General features: G+C 36.8%; 2 protein-coding genes across 3 annotated transcripts in view; both read right to left on the minus strand.

Annotated features, from left to right (window-relative positions):
• Window positions 1-563: 563 nt before the first annotated feature.
• On the minus strand, window positions 564-5117 carry LOC135686992 (solute carrier family 35 member G1). Its single transcript, XM_065203418.2, has 2 exons — window positions 4460-5117; window positions 564-3314 (listed from the first exon to the last, which is right to left on the minus strand). Exons 1-2 carry the CDS (start codon window positions 4763-4765, stop codon window positions 2484-2486), a joined length of 1137 nt encoding a protein of 378 aa, XP_065059490.2. The 5' UTR covers window positions 4766-5117; the 3' UTR covers window positions 564-2483.
• A 3426-nt stretch (window positions 5118-8543) lies between these two features.
• Window positions 8544-15616, minus strand: part of LOC135687640 (ATP-dependent chromatin remodeler CHD1) — a 36102-nt gene continuing 29029 nt past the window's right edge. For both annotated transcript variants that reach the window (XM_065204249.2, XM_065204248.2), the window contains exons 28-34: window positions 14804-15088; window positions 13713-13838; window positions 13463-13561; window positions 12776-12855; window positions 12177-12279; window positions 11307-11650; window positions 8544-10896 (exon numbers count right to left, since the gene is read on the minus strand). In XM_065204249.2, coding sequence (XP_065060321.2) covers window positions 10500-10896; window positions 11307-11650; window positions 12177-12279; window positions 12776-12855; window positions 13463-13561; window positions 13713-13838; window positions 14804-15088 — 1434 coding nt within the window. In that variant the 3' untranslated portion in view covers window positions 8544-10499. The remainder of the gene's footprint in view (window positions 10897-11306; window positions 11651-12176; window positions 12280-12775; window positions 12856-13462; window positions 13562-13712; window positions 13839-14803; window positions 15089-15616) is intronic.

Raw genomic sequence — 15616 nt, forward strand, 5'->3', positions numbered from 1 at the left:
GATAGATGATGAAATGATAGGGGCATAGGGGCATCCCCATTCCATTTTTGTGTAGAATGAACAGGATTTCCAGTTCTTTTTTTTAGTTTCAACTTTTTAACAATTTTTGTTTTTTCATAGATATTTTCCTAATTAATTTAGAAATTAAGAATATATTCTTGAAGTCAAGATACATGCCTTCAAAAATAGAAAGGAAGTCAAGAACTCTTTCTCGGCTCGTTCGATTTTTTATTTTGTCTTAATTCGAAATAAAAGTCTTGGGGGAGGGGTAATGTTTTGCAAATTGCCTTTTGTAGTTAAATATATTATTTCAAAATCACTGTTACGTAACCTAGAGCCTTCATTGTGCCATTCATAGAGTGTCTTTCCATTTCTGGATTTCATGTTAAAAAAGAGGCTTTTCAAATATTTCAAAAACACACCTGCAAACAAGCTAAATAATGCCTAACATATTGGATGCTGCATCATACAGCTGACAAACCCAGAAACTGATTTTGACTTAAAACATTCCCTGAATCAAACTTTAATTTGAAAAAGAAAAATGGACAAGAAAAGCAACAAAGTCAACGACTAAATCAATCAATTTTCCCTGCAATATCTACCATACTAATTGATGACAAACAGATTTCTACACTAAATACAGTTATACCAAGTATAAAATAATATTGAATATGCATAATATATCCTTTAATTAAGTGGCGTAGCCAGACCTTTTTCAAGGGTGCAAGTTTTAAAGAATTTGAATAACATAAGTTGTCCCAACTTCACTTCAATAATGGTTAAGCAAAAGCATTCTTGGCTCACTACCCTTCGACATAAGAAAGGAAGGAATATTCCAGTACCTGTTATCATAGGGGTCTCTGGGGGGAAGCTACATTCTTTTCAAGGCCTATGACTGCTGCTCTGCAGATCAATTATGGCACATGAAGAACATGACACCATCAAACTGAACTATGTAATCCAAGTGGAAAAGAAGGTGAGCGCTATATCCTGCTTTGAGAAGTCATCTTGCAAAAGTGTTTCATGATGAAAATTTACTGAATTATCAGGGAGGGGGGATTTGCACCCCTTTGATCCCTTTTGGTTACACCACTTCCCCTACACCACATTTTATGTAATCACTAGGCAAATAATTAAATCCACTAAGCACATTCAAGAATTTTACTTGCATCATACAAAAACAATCAGAATAAACAAAATAAATATTAACAAAGCAACACCCCTTTCGAAAATAAAATTTAAAATATACAGGATCAAAAGAAATTTTTTTCCACATACCCCACTAGATTTTTTAAAATTACAAGATTATATGAATAATATGAAAATAGATTACAATTTCTTGTGTTGTGACGGGACAATTTGAGAAGTGTGGGTTACAAAACAGATGGAGGGGATGCATAACTGGAGCAATAAATAGGATTTGCAAAATTTCCCTGAAATACACACTACATAAACCACTATTGATACTTTAACTGTTTCAAACAGATCACATCAGACTTAAATCACAACAACAAAATTCTGAAAGTTATTCCATTGTAAAATAAAAAAAAAAATCTTTCCAGCAGGAAGTGATGCAAGAAGTTCAAATAAAGAATACAGTGCTTGAGTATAATTGGCACATGAAAGTAAAAATAACCACACACTGCTCTTCATAAGTAACGATCAGGTTAACTTGAAATTAATACTACAATAAAGGTATGGCAAAATGATACAGCTAGGAGATAGCATGAAATAAATATTTTGCGCAGCAAAATGAATGGCTTGGTTGGTTTGCATCTTTTGTCTTTGTTAGCTTGTTAAACAAACACTAGCGACTAAAACTATCCTTGTTAAAAAGACCACAGGCCTCTGAGTTACAAGGAAAGTACAATAGGTTTGGACCCCTGAATATCTTATACACAGTGAAACACACAATCTGACTTACATAAGCTTGATATTTCATTGCTGGGATGAAAATTTATTGTTTATGTCCATTTGTTATAAATGCTTTCAATTTACATTGCCTAAGTTTATCATTTTCATACTTGTATAAGTCAGACCTGCATAATTGCCTCGTGAAAATAGCACAACACAAGTTTGCCTTGTACTGCAAAACCAAGATATTGCTACAAATATTCATTTCAATGGCTTTCTTGAAAAACACACCTGTGACTATTTTTAGATACTTGACAGGCATTTTTGAAATGATTGAGTTCATAGATGTGGTGATATATCTATTCTAAATATCTTTGAGCTAATGGCAAATTGTTTACTTTATGGTCCTTGATATGGTTTTTAATGTCAATTCCAGTTTTTACTCTGTGGTGTTCCGATTCAGTTTTTTGTTCCTGTAAGTCAGAATTTCTACTAGTCTGACAATTTTGTCTGGTCTGAAGAGACCCTACTTGTGAGTTTGACTGTATCAGTAGGTATCTATATTCACTAATAGACACAAAACAATCTAACAGAATAAATAAGAAAAATTATAATTCTGAAAAAGAAATTCAAAGAGTGTTTTTACTGTGAAATCGTTTTTTTACTTCAGTTTCATCCTTGATCAGAAGCGGAAACCTTGTATCATCATCTTCAACTTTCTTACCTAAATTTTGGCAGGCTTCAATTCTGGCAAAAACAGTTCTGTTGATTGCAATCAAACTGGTTGCTGCCAAAACAATACCACCACCAACAACTGACATGAGATCTGGCTTAACTTTGAGAAGACCATATTGAAGGAGAAAGGCATACACAACATCAAGATTTCGTATGAGAATTGCGGGCCCAGCATCTTCCAGTTGCAATGATTCTGCCATGAACATCAGACCAACAAAGGACACAAATCCTACTACTGTAATCAGCCCCCAGATTTCCGTGTTCCAGTCGAACCATGATTTATGCTGGACAGCAATAAAGATTGGTGAAAACAGGACCCCAAAGACACTGGGGTAAAAGATAGTGAGAGTCACGTCCAGCTTCTTACCTGTCATTTTGTTTAAGATGAAAAATAAGGACAAGCAGACAGCAGCTATGATAGCATATCCGATTCCCTCCAGATATTTAGCATCTCCTGGCTTTACTACATTATTTTTTGAATGCATTATGTGGGACACACCATGAGCATTGTGCTCCTTGTGGGAAAACAAAATTGTTGGCCTTGCCAAGACAATCACTCCTCCAAAACTGATGACTCCGCATACTGTATCAAGAATGCCACAACCCTTCCTTAGGCACAGAAAACTGAATGCCACAGTAAAAACAGGAGCAGTGAACTGTATCACTGTTGCATCACCAACTGGTATTCTTTCTAATGCGAAATACACACAGACGATGGCAGCAACCTAAAATGAGATACAAGAAGAAGTCATTATTCAATGAGTAACACATATTCATAACTTACACCAACAAAGATTTATTTGATATACATCAGTAAAACATGGGACTTATTGTTCACATGTCTGTGGCCTGTACATAAATCATTTATACATACAAAAATCATGAAGAGAAAATAAATGCCTTATTGAAATGATGAGTACTAAATGATGTGGAAACATAGGCTTCCTACTGACCTCCTTATATGTACAAAGATTTACTTGCTAACTCAAAAGAAACTACCATACATGTCCAATCAGTTAGAATTTTAGCATTCGAAGTTTATAAAACACTTAACAACCTTGATCCTGTTTTCATGAAAGACTATTTTGTACCCTGAAAACAACAGGTCCACAACTTTCGACTCAAAAACTTAAGTTTTCAAGGGCCTAAAATCTGGAATTCACTCCCGGAATCAATAAAGACAGCACAAAATACTAGACAATTTATTGGTTCCTTGAAAACAAGTGCGAATGCTCGTTTTGCAGTAAATGAACTTTCTTATGCAATCCTTGAAATTGCTTCATGTTAGTCTTAATTAGTGCATATTCACTATTGTAAAAACTAACGTTAAATAATCTACAATACAATACAATACAATCTATTGCATGTTTTCTGAGGGAGCATTTTGGGCCCTACAACTTGTATTGTAACTTGCACTGTTTTTTAACTCCAGGATTAGAAAATTAAACTGAATTCAAAAGGAGAATCGTATACCGTTTTACCTTATCCTATCTTTAGACTTCTAAAATTTAACTGCCATTTGATAATGTCAATGCTTTAGCTATTGCCACTAGGTCTACCGTATAAATGTTGGGTATGCTTAGGACCTCGTGAAAAATGCCAAAAAGTAGCCAATGTTTACTTTTATCTTCCTACCCAAAAAGTAGCCCATTTTGAGACTTTATTCTTAGGAGACCCTGGTCGTAAGAGACTTCCGAAAAAACACCTTAAAAATAAACAAGGCTTCACATTTTTTTCGAAGGTATTGTTTTGAATTTCTTATTTGGCTTATGATTGTAGTTACAATAATGTATTCTTGGTAATTAGTTATGTCGAATGTTTTGGCATTGACAAGTATGTTTATAAGAGCAAGTAGCGGCGCTCAACTCACCTCTGCAATACCCATGATGCTAAGAACAATCAAGTTACGAAGGCAGTTCCCATAAACACTGACTTTCCCATATGTCATGAAGGCAACGATGAAAAGTGTCTGAATAAAACTCCTGATAAACAGCACTTCGAATGTTGAAACTTTGCTTGGCCATTTTTTGTGAGTATACTGAACAATGACGTTTCCAATGGTCAAGAAACAACCAGCCCCCGCCATTAGGCCTAGCCCAAGAATTCGAGGGTTGGTCTTTTTTGGCTCTTCTTCATCGCTATCTGGATCTTCATCTTTTACTGCTATCAAAGACATGGTTGTTGAAGTATTCAAAGTACAATAAACTTATGTTTCCATTCCAACAGGAACATGAATTAACGAAACTGCCTTCGCTCTGAGGAGTTAATGAGAAAAACCATCTGCGTTAAAATCTTCCGCTCTAGTTTTGTTTTTGATTGGCTCGATTCGGTTGTCGAGCTAAAACACGGACCAGCTGGACTGATGATTACGACGAAATGGTTGGTATATTATCAGTACCCTTGTATTGCGGTATTTCTATTAGGTATTTTTAGGCATTTCTCGCTCCCTAATTTCATCAAATTGCAGCACTGTCCCAAAGAATCAAATATGTGCACTTTTACAACAGTGGAATTTTTCAAGAAAGTGTTGTATCACGTTTCCTTACATAAATCCAAAATGAAGTTAAAATGGCAGTCGACAACTCCTACATTGCAAATTGAAACCGCAGACATTCAGATCCAACGTTTTTAAAGAACTGAGCGATCTAAATCCAATTTTACTAATTCTGAGGCTACTGCAGGAAAACATGTCTGATTAGGCCGTGCCAAAATGAATGGGAAGAAGGAAAAGATGCAGCTGCACAAGGTTGGGCAAATTTGTGAGATGCAGGTGGCATTTTGCACAGTTTTCAAAAGAAAACCCGAAAAATTCAACTTGATATTATCGGCTGGCAGAATAACCAAAACAAACAACGCAACTGAAGGATTTATTTCTTCCACGTCGTAATAAAGAGCTTAATTTAGCCACAGATTGTGTGTTTTTTTCGTCTCGGGTGCAATTAAACGTATTTAATTACCAGCAAAGTAACCAAGTGCTGCCAATTATGAATATTTGCTCTGAAAATCGATCTTTTATAACCATAAATACCTTACTAATGGTCATAAATTACACAAGAAATGACATGCTACATAAATGTGCACATGGCAAAATATCACGTGGGTGGATGTGATTTGCCATCAGTCTGGCCAGAATATTCATGGCCTCGATAAAAATACAGACTGCCCCTAGCCGAGTTGAGATGGCGACAAATGAAAAATCCTGAAAAAGTTTTGCTGCTTAAAGAAATATGGAAAATTTTGTTATTATGCAACTATTTTGGAGCTGATTTTATCATTCAAGCTTTGGCCCTCTTTGACCTTGACTGCATCCTTCTTTATGGAGAAATTGGTAACCTACTTCGCAGACTATACGTAGGGTATAAATGTAATTAAATGACGAGACACACTTGCCTGGGTACCATAGACTCAGAAAGAAAAGGTCGAACAGCTCTGGCACCAGTGGCGATTCTGGCCTTAAAAATCTGGGGGGGGGGGGGGCTAGCCGGGGGCCAAACTTTCAGTCATAGGAGCCAACGCTAGCTATTACTTTGGGAACTAGTAGAATGTAAAGCAGTGGCGTGATGGCTCAAAATTAGCTAGCTACAAGGCACCGGTTCTTAGCTCCCTATAGATAAGTATGTCCTTGGTACAGCTCTATCAAGGCTGTTATCATTATGCCAAATAGATTTATTAGTGGTGTAAGGAGCAGCTGTGTCCCCTAGGAAAAATAACAAAGACAAATTGTTGCTGGGGGCCCCTAAAGGTTCGGGACCGTTTGTTATTTAACTAAAGTAACTTTGTTCTGTTATTTCACTGAGTTTTATCTGTTTAACGATAATGCATCATGAACATGGTTTTCAACAGAAGAACTAAACTTCTAAAAAGTAAAAGTCTAATAGCTTTGTAAAGTTGATTGGTAAAATTTTTCCATAGTAGTCATGTCTTATATCCAACCTCCATGAGATCAAGCAAATCATTCTGTTACGCAGAATTTCAAGTCATACAATTTCAATAAGCAATAGTAGATTGCCAAGGTATATTGGGATGGTATTGGGCTGACCCTGCCCACCCCACCGCAAGAAGGTGGATCTTCGTGATAATATATAGCAAATATAGAATTTAAATGATTGTCAAGAATGAGTAACTCTTGGTTACTACAGAACTCTTGGTAACTCTTGGTTTTTACTTGGTAACTTGTTAGAAAGGATCCAAAATTTCATAAATGTCCACCTCGGTTACAAACCAAAACGCTTATCGGGGCCCCCAATTTGTTAAATAAATGCAATAAAGATCGCATTGAGGAAAATAAAGAGAACAACCCTAATAAAGTCAAAAACGATTGAACAGCTTCGGAAGAAAACATTGAATTTTTAATTATAAATTTTTGAAAAAACTGGGGGGGGCAAAACAAGGGGCAAAGAAAATTTCTGAGGGAGCCATGATCCCCCTACCCCCCCCCCCCCCCGTAGAAACGCCACTGTCTGGCACCCATGGTTGAAAACAGATTATCTCGAGGGCCACAGCCTATCTCCACAGGACACACGCGCTGTTAGACTATGAATAAATGGATATTGATCAAATGCCAGGGCTCGGCCTTGAACGTACAAATTAGGAATCCATACGGTAGAAATTTTGATAGTAATTCCGTATTAACATCATATCTTTGACAGGAAAACTGTTATACATTGACTTTCTACCCTTATTTTGTGTGATAACTATGACACCATAACGCAAACAACAACGAAATGTGTATTCATTTAATTTTTTAGATATGTCTGCCATTTTTACAAGTGTCCCCTAGAAACCTAGAAAATCATTCCAAGATCACCTTCAATTAATAATCTTCAAACAATCCACTAGCCAATGGCAAACATTATGAAAACATCACAAATAGTGCAGCAACAATATAGAAAGGGGTTTCAAGAAACTACGACCTAAAAATGAAAAACAAAATCACCCAAAGATAAACAAATAATTAGCTTTTAAAGCAAGAACGCATTTGCAATGATCAAACTTGCACACCCAACTATATTCCATAATTTTATCTTTTTACTCTATTTTCTTTCATATTCATTCTTTGAAATAGCGTTAGTTTCTCACAAGACCCATCAGGATTTTCCTGAATATTCCTTTATTCAGTATTTCTCATCCCAATGCAACATTTTAACAAATTATCAGAACAGGACCACTGCATAGAATTCAGATCAGACAATCAAAATCCTCAATTTTATCATAAGTCCCCGAATAACCCCTCGCCTTTGAATAATCCCTCCCTCTCCCTTTCAATAATCCCTTCCTCTCCCTTTAAATAATCCCTCCCTCTCCCTTTGAATAATCCCTCCCTCTCCCTTTGAATAATCCCTTCCTCTCCCTTTGAATAATCCCTCCCTCTCCCTTTGAAGAATCCCTCCCTCTCCCTTTGAATAATCCCTCCCTCTCCCTTTGAATAATCTCTCCCTCTCTCTTTGCCTAATCCCTCCCTCGCCCTTTGAATAACCCCTCCCTCTCCCTTTGAATAACCCCTCGCCTTTGAACAATCCCTCTCAGGATAACTCCCCGCGAAAAAACAATTTTTGTGAAATAAGCCCCAATGGGCCTAGGTACTGCCCCAACAGCAATAGGTCTACTTCAAAATCTATCTGAATTTTAAGCATACTGATCAGCCTCGAATAAAACAAGATAACTTCCACATGTGATATTTTTGGCTGCTGATAATAAGCCTCTACCTTTGAAAACCACCTGAATAAGCCCCATCCCAAAACATTATTTTGCGAACAATCCCCCGACAAATGACATTTCAAAGTTAGATTTTTGTCGAAAATTTTTAACGCTGGAAAAAGAGGTTGTATACGGAGCGTAGAGTCTTAAAAAAATTTCTGAACGAGTCGGCCCAGTTTATTTCAGACACCACAAAAGTTATATTCATTGAAAATAAAATGAAAGTAAATAAAGAAATTCAAAACAGAGCAGGCTGCTGATTAAGGATTGTTCGAGGGCAATAATACCTCTTTCCAATTTTATGATTAAATTTGATATCAAGTTGTACACAAACTATAAAAATAAATTACTACTGCACTAACAAGAATTCTACAACAGTCTCATAGACACCAAAATGTTACTTTACGAGACATTAGATCCGGGGGAGAATGTATCGTGTTTTTGTATCTTAGGGGACAGGGGGGAAAGGCCCTAAGATTAAGTCGTTTGTAAAGCTTTAAAAACACATTGCTAACTATGAGCCTTTGCCCTTGTGGCGATCGTCAAGGCAGCGATACAGATAATGACAGAAAGCTTCTATGGATAACCAAAATCGATTTAATACTGTCAGAAAATGCATTATGGGATGCCTAAGCATCGCAATGGCTCATTGTTAGCAATTAATCTGCAAGCAATCAGCCTGAATTTTTGTTTCAAAGCTTCAAGCATGGCCAGAACAATTTTTAAGAAGAACCTATGCAAAAATGTATTCTACTGAATGCATTTGCGAGGGGATCAACTTAAAATCGCTAAAGCCTGTAAAAATGACCTAACAGTGTTAACTTTTGCATCTTCTTGGGTACAGGGACACGTAGTTTATCGAGGGCGGGTTGAAACACAGAGCTAATATCAACATTATATGGTTCTTCAACCATCACCCTACTCATTATGACCAAAAGGGCTTTTTATGAAGATAAAACTATTACTCGTGGTATAACATCAAATTTTGTAAATAAAATAGCTTCAAAGGAGATGATTTTTTGCCCAGTTTGAAAGGACGGTAAAAAGTTTAAAAACTTAACAGCATCTAGGATGCACAAGAGTTCACCATTATTGAATATCACAGAAAGGTTGAAATTCACAGGAAGGCTAAAATTCAACGTGGGTCTAGAAGAGGAGACCAGGCTTTCGCGGCTAAAAGAAACACGAGTTGTTTATTGACTTCAAGGGAATCTTGCTTATTTACAACAGAAACGTTATCAAGGTTACCCCAAATAATTCTAAGTACATTGTCAAGAAATATTTCTACACTACAACACAAGTTGTTACATCAAAACTACAAATTACGATAAAATGGCGGAGACAAATGACGAAATTAGTGTACTTTCGATATTAAACTGCCTAAGGCAATGATATTAGACAAAGATATTAGACGGCCTAAGGCAGTGAAAATTGTTAGAAGCTACCCACAAGAGTGCAATCTGTATTCTTCGCAAGAGAACATTGAAGTGGCCATTACTGCCAAGGAAAATTATGTCTGTCATTACTGCCAATGTATGTTTTAAAAGTCAGCGAGGAAGATGGACATTCAGCTGATAACTTATATCAACAAACAGTTGGAGTTCTTGTCTGTTAACTGGTGGAGTTGTGGAAGCGAGGCAGTGGCAATAGGGAGTAATACTAGGCTGTTTTCGAAGGTTGTTCCTCAAGGATGCACCTTTGCAACTATTATTACTACTTTAGCAACATAATCCTTTTAGGTGAATAAGGGGTTCGTCGAGTAATATATTCTAATATAAATTCTAATTGGCATCACCAAGCCAAAGCGGATACGACACTCATTCAAAACTTCAGCAGGCGGCCATGTTGTGGATTCGCAATTAGCGCGCAACTAAAAAATGACGTCAGCAAGACGGACACTTGTGAGCAATGGCTCTACAAAAATCCAAGTCCCTATACCAAATAATAAAGGAATTTCCACAGTACGAAAGGTGGTTGCATGGCAGCGAGCAGCATCGATTGGTTCCTAGGTCGAAACCGAAGTCTTTTCAAGTACCATATAAAACATGGAATGCCGATCCTTACCATATGGATAAACGCGACGATAAAAAGCAGGCTGTTTTCCTGTTCGCAAATATGTTTTCTGCGCCATTGAGAACAGCTATTTTGTCAAGTGTACAATATTCTCTATACAGCTCGAGCAAGGGATGGAATACCAGAATATTTACCATCAGCTAGTCTTGAGTGTATGCTTTCCTCTTTGGCGATAACTTTTTATCACCGAATCCACGATGAGTTAGGTTCTCCTTCTTGGAATATTTCGATTGAAAATCGTAAGACTGACTGGAATTATCCGAAACAATAAAATCTCGTTCCTTGTCGCGAATTTTTTGGTCTTGCCTATGTTGGTCACGACCCCATTTCGAATCCGCCATATTGTAATGGTCTCGATGTCGATCCTTCTCTCTGTCCCAGTGATCTCTGTGATAGCTGGTCTGGTATCTTGAGTCACGTGACCTATCGTCATGATCTCGAGATCTTTCGTCTCTATATCGATGTTCGTTGCGAGAGTGTTCTTTTTCGTGATGACGATATGAAGGACTAGAAATAGGACTTCTGCTTCTTTCACGCCTAAAGAAGTGGAAAAATGAATTCTTTGATAAATATGATATTCCTTGACAAGTAGCAATTCTTACTTGCAACTTATAGAACTAAGTAAAATTTTTTCTACAACACTTCTCCATTACACATTTGAAAATTACCAACGCTTTAGTTCTACTTTCCAACCCCCCTTCCTTCATTAAATAAAGGTCGCAACAGATTGGATAAAAATGAAATAAATGAAGTCAAAAAAACGCTTCAAGATAGCAAATGTTTTAGTTTTCCGGGGGTATTGTTGTACGAAAGTACTGAACAAGATCAAAAGCAATTCCTGCATTCATGTAAAAAGCTGTTCGACTTAGCGAATGTTCGAGTTATCTGTAGCTTACTGTAGTTCGTAAATGCAAGATATCAAGGCATATGTATAAAAAATAACTCACCATCGACTGCTTTTGCTGTATTCGTGTCTTGAGTAGTTCGGCGATCGGTTACCAGAATGCTTTGAGCTTTTTTCTTTGGCCGAAGACGATGATTTAGCGATTTTCGGTATTTTCCCGCTGGGCGAGGCAATCTCGATGCCAAGAGTTCGCTTCCTAACTTCATCAAGTTCGTGCAGGTTCGGCGTGAAGTGGTGATGGTGATGATGGTGATGATGCGGAGGAGGCTGTTGTTGTTGTTGTTGTTGCTGGGACGATTCTTTGTCTTTCGTTGGTGGTTGCTGTTGATGGGGTGTTGCAAATGCTTGGTGCACAATCTTTTTCTCTGACGAAGCCTTGCGCCTTTGCTTTAAGAAAAATTTACTGTGTTTAAATGGTTAACATAGCTTGTCCGGTACTTGTGAACGCTGGCCAAAACAAAGTTCATTCCTCTCTTTTCTCAAGGGCCCTCTTTTCTACCGGCTTATTCTACGTAAGTCACTTTTTCGCGCCTACCAACATATTCCAAATATTTCGTAACCAATCGTGGTGCAAAAATAAAAAATGACTTATTATATGAATTAATAATAAAGCTTTAATGCTGACACTCTTCAGAGTAATATAAAACGTCAGAACATATATCGAAAACTCTAAGCTAGGAAAAACATGTTGTGGGTCGAAATAGGCCAATCAGAAACGCGAGCACGTTTCGTAGCCTTTTATTTAGCTTACAGTTTGGTTTAGAAAATTTTTTCTATTGGATCGCCCATCTAAAAATGTTTCCTATATATTCACCAAAGCTGAGATTAAAATGAAATAAGAGGGCGGCCCAATCATTGTACTATTGGTTCTGTGAATGAGACAAAGCTTGAAGAGCAAAACATGATGAAATACCTCCTCTTTTTGCTCATCCCGTTTTCTGCATGCAATCTTGTACAGCTTGAATAGTTTGCTAGCGTCGTAGGCAGTGAATTTGGAGACGAAGGTCCAGAGATTGCTTTAAAACAAACAGGAGTTAATGCATATTGAATAACGATAACCATGTTCAAAGATTAGCAAGACACATGAACCAGGAACTGAAACAGTTATACGCACCAGAACATACCACATCATCACGGTCTTCTATTTCCGAACAAACTTTTTAACTTCTCAAAAGGAAACGTTATTCTACTTTGAGAAATGGCTTTTAAAAATAAACAATGATTTGAATAAATACAGTGATATATTATGCAGCTCAAAAAACATAACTTCATTGAATTCTTTCGTACTTGAAATTCAAAGATAACATCGAGTTCAACATCTAAAAGGCCTTAACAAAAGAAAACTTACAATTATATGTTTCTTGCAAGGGAGGAAATCAATACCCTTTTCTAGTTTCGACTTCATATGTCACTTATCAGTTTCACTTTCTATATAGCTTATAACTTCAAGAGGATATCTTTCGTTGACTTAAAACTATCTTGTTACAAAACTGGAAATAGATTCTGCAATACCTTCTCCATTCTTTAGCCAAATCAAAATCCGTGTAATTGTCTAGACACTTTTGTATGTGATCGCCAATCTTCAGCAGACACTGAAAGTAAAAAAACATGAAATATACCTACATGTGCATAATCTATTTGCATACGCATAAGAAACAAAGGTTGTCTTAAAAATTACAAGATATCTAGAAATGCAACTAATCAAAATGGCGAAGGTTAAAATTCATTAATTTAAGTGCCAGTAATTATCTGTAACAGGCTAAAATTGCTCCTATACCTTAGTGGTTCTTACTTCTTCTTAGAATTTATTTTGAAAATTTTATCTCATTACATTGCATTCTCATCGTCGTATTGCATTGTTCCTGGCTATTTCCTTGTATGATATTATTACTCATTGCAAGATTAACAGAATCTAGCGGACAGCCTATCCTGTGGTTCTTCCTTCTCATACAAAATAACATAGCCTGAAGATTTGTAAAGGCGATCGACAGATACTAGAGCGACTTGAGCTATCTGTCAATTAACTATTAGCCAATCAATAAGCGTGTGAGTGGCATTCTGCTTACTGATTGGCCAATTTTGATTGACAGCTGGCTTATGCCATTTAAGTATCTGCCGATTGCTTTCAATGTGCTGTATCTTTGAGCAACACACGAGGCAAGAAAAGGTTGAAAACTATTCTGGTTATACTCTACACACCTGACGAGTTAAGTTCACTTGTTCCTTCTCGGGGAGATTTTCTTCAGGGTTTTCCAGCATGCGAAGGGCTTTCTTCACCGAGCGCATTTTCTCTTTGCACTAAAAAGCAGCAATAAATATTGACAATTAACGTCAGTAACTAGTGAACAAAAAGGGTGACAATGCTTTGGTGGGCCAACCTTTTAGTGGTATGAAGGTCAATCTCTTTGCGAATAAAAACAGAAAAACTGCTAAAAAAAGTGTAAATCACCTGGGTAAATGTTTCTTTACTCATGTCGGCAATCTCAGTGATTGTAACCGATGACTGCGAAAATTGTGAAGTCGAGTCTTCATTGATTAATTCATCCCTTTCTGGTTTGACTGGCTTTGGTTTTGGCTGCAAATGAAGGATTTAACATCAACAAAATATCACAATATACTATGTTATCAAAGAAAAAAACATTGACAGAAATAATTTGTTCTGGTCCCTGCGATTCTTATAATGGGAAGAGTTTAAAAATGCGGCATACATAAAAAGAGCTTATTTCAAAGGCTTATGGGAAAAGATTGTCAGCATCAGAGAAAATTGCTGACAAAGTGTTAATTACTTAGCAGCACAAAAGAAAAATACTCTGTGTACTCAGGATTACAGTTAATGTTGCGAAATGTCCAATCCCGTAAAGAGGATCGTTTTGGGTTGTAATCTCTAGTTTTTCGCTTAATGCGATTATCAGGCAATATCGCGTGTTTTTATGTATTGTAATCGTCCGAATAAGCGCCCGGGCACTTATTTAATTTTTCTGATTTTAAGGGGGGGGGGCTTATTTGAGATAGGCGCTTATTCAAAAGGGGCGCTTATAAAATATTTCTTATAAGATACTTAATATTGATATAGTGCACGGTGAATTTAACAAATTGTCTGATAAGAAAAACAAAAAAGAATAAAAATTGTCAAAGAAAAAGTGCTATTCTTTCTTTTCCAAGGTCTTCCCTTCCCTCCATGCGAGATATAGAATTGTTTCATCGATTTTGTCCGTGAATTTAGAAAATTCGAATAAGCGCCCACCCTAGAACAAGGGGGCGCTCATTCGAAAGGGGCGCTTATAACATTATTTTATTAAAAGAGGAGCGCTTATTCAAAAGGGGCGCTTATTTGAGAGGGCGCTTATTCGAACGATTACGGTATAGTGACGCAGGCTAAAATGTAATACCAAATAAATTTTTATAAATGGTATATACAATGCAATTGAACCATGAGCAAATCAAAATCAAAACTTAAAAATCAAAATCGACACATGATCTATAAAGGAACATAATATATCGAAAGAGTTTATCATAGTTATGACTAAAATAAAAACTGACTTTCTTCTTTTCCTTTTCTTCTTTGTTCTGTTTCTTTTCCTTTTTTTCCGTTTTTGTCTTCTTCTTCTTTTCCGGTGGCAGTTCACCCTGATTTTCCTGCTTCACGTCGGGAGTCTCCTTATCCGCAAAATGAACATGGTGATGATGCGAAACAGAACTGTTCGTTTCTTCATACACGTCTACCGGGGGTTGGTGATAAAGCAAAGGCTCTGAAGGGGTCACACTGCTCTCCGAAACCTTCTTACTTTCTTTCGGTGGCTTTTTTCTCTTCTCTTTGGCTTTAAGCTGCAAACAGCATAAACAGTGCTTAAAGGAATTCGACATAGGTAGAAGTGTCTTACAGCCACTTGACCCGTAGTGGTCGACCAATCAAATTGAGCACAGAGAAAACACGTGAACAGTTTCCGCCTTTCTGCAAATCGGCGAAACCCTAGAGTGGTTTCACGTGAGAAGTTTCAAATTCCTTTCAAATGCACGTGCTCTGAATGCGTTATTTTTGGATTCGCTGTACTTACGCATGTCAAATGCCTTGAAGAGCTTTAGATATTCCCCGATAAGCATTTCCCATTTATACACAATCTTAAATCTTGCATCAGACCAGAAATATTCATTAAACATATTATAAATCGACCCCTTTTGTCAAAAGTTTCATTCATCAGTATTCAAAAACTTGCAGAAAAGACACTTGTATAAGCGTAAAGCCAAGACAGACCTACAAATTCTACGTAATGCCAACAATTAAAAAACTTTTAAACATTCCATATTGTCATTCTAGCCACGAGCCCCCTTTGATTTCTGTTATAAGAACAATTA

This window comes from Rhopilema esculentum, chromosome 20, assembly GCF_057945365.1.
Source record: "Rhopilema esculentum isolate cy_ngs chromosome 20, ASM5794536v1, whole genome shotgun sequence".
Taxonomy (NCBI): Eukaryota; Metazoa; Cnidaria; class Scyphozoa; order Rhizostomeae; family Rhizostomatidae; genus Rhopilema; species Rhopilema esculentum.